This window comes from Centruroides sculpturatus, unplaced genomic scaffold, assembly GCF_000671375.1.
Source record: "Centruroides sculpturatus isolate CEXI.00-Female unplaced genomic scaffold, Cexi_2.0 scaffold2199, whole genome shotgun sequence".
Taxonomy (NCBI): domain Eukaryota; kingdom Metazoa; phylum Arthropoda; class Arachnida; order Scorpiones; family Buthidae; genus Centruroides; species Centruroides sculpturatus.
The window spans coordinates 57900-62545 of NW_019386289.1; the positions used below are offsets into that span (position 1 = coordinate 57900).

Below are 4646 nucleotides of genomic sequence, written 5' to 3' on the forward strand. Positions count from 1 at the left end.
GCACCACATCACTAGCGGACATTTGAAACTTTCCGACATATAAAAATAATATTAAAGAAGCCAAGACATAGCCAAATATTGTAGCACCACATCACTAGCGGACATTTGAAACTTTCCGACATATAAAAATAATATTAAAGAAGCCAAGACATAGCCAAATATTGTAGCACCACATCACTAGCGGACATTTGAAACTTTCCGACATATAAAAATAATATTAAAGAAGCCAAGACATAGCCAAATATTGTAGCACCACATCACTAGCGGACATTTGAAACTTTCCGACTAGGACTGTCGGATAATCGAGGCTCTACTGTATTTAGAAAATGCTTGAAGTTTTTTAAAAGAAACTTAAGTTTCAAAGCAATTCCAAAGTAAGCAAAATTTTATTTATATCAATGTTTATGAATCATATCACTTCATAATTCTTTTTTTTTTCTGTTTTTGAGAAAGACTTAAATAAATTGTAACTATGTAGTTGCAAGCATTTCTTGATACAAAAATGTAAAGCTATTTATATATTATAACAGATTCAATTTTGAATATAAAAAATTATTCATCATTATTCATCATTTGTTTAACTTGATCACTTAAGTTTTTCATCAGTTTTTACTTAATTTCTGTTCTATAATTTATATAAATATACAAGAAATTTATGTAAACTTACCAATATTCACAGGGTATGGTACTTCTAAACAAGCTGGATCAAGATTAACAACATATGGCATACATTTTCTAGAATGTAGATGAGCAGTAATTCTCTAAAACATATTAATACACCATATTAAATTATTTCAGAAACAACATTAATCTGTAACAAAAGATCCATATTTTTTTTTATGAGAGAGAATATAATTTAATCAATTTAATCAAAAATCAGATTATAAAAAATAGACTTAAAGTGAATAAATGCTTGTAACTTTACCCAATTCTAGTAAATTATGCAAACAGGTCTCATATTTAATAAAGTAATTTGTACATACAGTCTTCAAAAATGACATTGCAACACTATAAAGGAATGCACATAGCCATGTGTAAATTGCAGGAACAGTAGAAGTGCCAGAGATATGCAAATAATTAAGTTTGCATATGCATTGGGTCATATAGTATCCAGTTTCAGGCTATAAAGATCAATAGCCAGCTTAGGCCATAAATACTATTAGCAATGGTTCATGGCAGCTGAATGTTTGAAGAAGTATAGAAAATGACTTGGAGATGACAGTGAGCTGAATAACACCAGTTTACATCTGGGGAATGAAACTATATCCTAGAGCTGTACAACCACTGTTTGTTGATGCATGCAGTTGCCACACGTATTGGCATGATGTGAGTACCATGAAGCAATGTATGACATGATGGATGCAGGAACATCTGCAAACACCCTAAAGAGGGAGTGAATTTGCACCAGCAGAACAGAATGCACAGACTGGCAGATTTGCCAAATGGCCTATTGGAACCCATTTGCCACAGCCTCTGACATCTGAAGGTTTCAGTGCATCTGTGTCCATCCAAACCATCCAAACCATTCACAACAGGGTGCATGATGTGAGAACCGAGGGGGTTAGTTGTCCCCACTTACCAGCGGCTCTGTCAGAGGATGGCTTTACAGGAGGGCAAAATGAAATGAGTGGGGAGGTTAATGGGTAAGTTGACAGGTTCCCAAATAAATACACAGGTTGAACAAGAATAACACATTTAATAAACAACTATAAAATTGTACATATCAAAGGCGAAGGCGAAGAGCTACAAAAATTCTATTCTACGTCGCGACAATGATTCGTCTTTCATATGGAACATGTAATCTCTATTCTCTAAGTTAAATTAAGAGACGAGAGACCTCTCGGAGAGAGACTTCGCAGAGAGAGGGTATACAAATAGATATCCAAAAAAAATACCTCTAAGTTCCCGATCCGTAATATGGGTCGTTGGTAAAAACGTTCCTGGATCGTCACGGCAGTTATGGCGGTATGGGTCAGTAGATGTAGCAGTCGATGTCCGCCCTGGAGGTGTTCGCCTTGTGGACTGCGTCCAAGCCCTCTTTATACTATTTTTGAGGGGGTGAGAACTATGACATCATTAATGATTTATATGCACACCTATTCGTGTGTTGATGTCTGGATCTAGCTAGTACGGACCACTGGCACAGAGAAGTTTGTTTAATTTATTGATATCAGTGTCTAGAAGATATGATTTTATAATATAAATTTCTATAGGTTTGATGGCTCTCATCCATAAATTAACATTCAGCTGACAATAATTTCTGTAAACTGATCAACAATCTAGATATTGTTTATATTAAACATCGCATTTGACTACGAACAAGGCGATTTATTGCTGTAACCACGTGTCACATGCAACCAAAGAGGGGATAAGAAACATCTCTTATTCCCATCTTGTTGATATTAACATCTAAAGAATTACCTTTAAACAAATGGAGGAGATTTCTTTTATTGATATACTAGCAATTTTTTTTGAGGAGATCATCTCGGTCATCGACCACAGAAGGCTCCCTTTTCATCTAATCACAAGGTTTATTAGAGGGGTGATACTGTTCTAAAACAAAAGGGTTTTGGACTTTCACAATGAAGTCAGACTGTAAACACTGCAACTACCAACAAGAGTGCCATTAACCACTCGACACAGGGCGGCACATCTGGCCTGGTGTCGTTTTCATCACAACTTGACCATTGGATGGCATTGGGTATTGTTTATGGATGAATCCTGTTTCTCTCTGTAGAGGAGCGATAGTCATGGACAAGTGTGGTGGTATCCTGGGGAATGCTGTGTCAGCTATTTACGCTGTCATACCAGCTCCACACCAGGCAACATGGTTGGGGAGGCATCACGTTTGATCAGTGGACAGCCCTGGTGTACATTTCCAGTACTCTTGACAGTGGACCGAATTGTGGGACCTGTAGTTTGGCTACTGGAATAGGTCGCAGCTGACATAATGTGACAGCAAGACATGCCCGACCACATGTAAAATGGCAAACTCTCTCCAGCCAAAACAGAATTCACTTCCTTTCCTGGCTGGCAGCCTTACCATAACTTTCTTCCACTGAACACCTATGGGACCTCGTCTGAGTGAGGTGCACCAGAGACCACTGCCACATACCATAGACATGTGTACATAGTAATAGATGCAGCTTGACAAGGAATGCCTCAGTAAACCATTAATTGCCTCATTGATAGTATGCCTATGGAGGCCACATTTGTTACTGAATAAACAGGTGTTTGTTCAGTAACAAATCTTTGTCTGTTCTTTTAATCATTTGTATATCTCTCTCACTTGTACTGGTCCTGCAATGTGCATGTAGCTATGCACATTCCTTTGTGGTGTGACGATTTCATTTTTGAGTGTATATTTATATTGAATATAATTGTTACATTTCTTTAACTTTTAATGAATTTTAGATATCTGAAGATGCAAACAAAAATTCATAAAAATATTAAAACTGTATTAAGAAAATTTCCGAGTACTAAAATAAAACAGATGAAAAGTAAATGTTGTTATCTTACGTTAAATTTTTAAAAATATTCCATTTCAATTATAAAATTATTTAATAATTATAATAAAAATCCCGAAGCATCGATACTAAATGCTGATTATTTGGTTTAGTATTTAATAATTACTAATTTAAATTTGGAAAAGCAAATACTTGAACCCATGTTGTTTTTCCTGAACCTGCCATTCCAAGTACAATTATGCAAGTTGGTTTCTTTCCTTCATTTGGAACACCAGACAGAGGAACTGGACTTTCTACAGTTTCTGACTCCATTTTGTCTAATTCTTCCTGTTTTTCATCTTCAACTGTTACCTTTTCCTTATCCATTTCTTTGATTTTACACAAAAGTATTTCTGAAATAATAAAATGGATTTATATTAATTTTAATGTCAGCAAAAATTACTTAAAAATTATTGATATATAATAAATGAACATCTTTGTCTAATAAGTTGATCTTATTTATTCTTAATGTAAAACAATATAAATAGTTTAGTACTGTTGGTCTCATTTACTGTTTAGTTTTAAGAGAAATATAAAGAAGTTAAAAATGTAGGATAATTTGCTAAAATTTAAATTTACTTATTTCTTAATTTATACATCATAATGCAAGCTTGCCTTAACAAGAGAGCAGCTTCCTTTATTTATCAATACAATAATAAAAATTTTTCATTATTTTAAATAAAGAAATTGAGTGATATTTTAAGGAATGAATGGATGATAGGATAAAGCTGTGCAACACATTGGCATTTACCAAGAGGTGGCCTCTCGAGATGCTTAGTCTCAAGTTATATGAGCAGCAACACAAATATATTGGGTCTATCATATGTAATGAACTCCTTCAGCGAATTGTCTCACAGAGTGAATTGGTATCGAATTGGTATCACGTGATCATTTCAACACTTTTGTTACTACTTACATAACTCAAGGCTAGGCTAGGTACCTAAGAGAGCTTTCTATTTGAAAAAGACCTCTGTTTAGATGTTAAACAAATGAAGAAAACCCAGAACATGGCTAGTCTATTGATGACACATGAACCTGCAACCAACTACAAGTGTTTAGTAGTTTTATCTACTCAGCCATTAGCCTGCCATTTAAGAAAGATTATTTAGAAAATAAATGTATGTATTGAAATATTTAAAC

General features: G+C 34.6%; 1 protein-coding gene across 2 annotated transcripts in view; it reads right to left on the reverse strand.

The window, feature by feature from the left end:
• LOC111614428 (GPN-loop GTPase 1-like) overlaps positions 1 to 3859 on the reverse strand; it is an 18033-nt gene extending 14174 nt beyond the window's left edge. For both annotated transcript variants that reach the window (XR_002754929.1, XM_023355802.1), the window contains exons 1-2: positions 3660 to 3859; positions 668 to 761 (exon numbers count right to left, since the gene is read on the reverse strand). Coding sequence is in view for 1 of the 2 variants with exons in the window: in XM_023355802.1 (XP_023211570.1) it covers positions 668 to 761; positions 3660 to 3833 (268 nt within the window). In the remaining variant the exon portion in view is untranslated. The remainder of the gene's footprint in view (positions 1 to 667; positions 762 to 3659) is intronic.
• Positions 3860 to 4646: the final 787 nt, after the last annotated feature.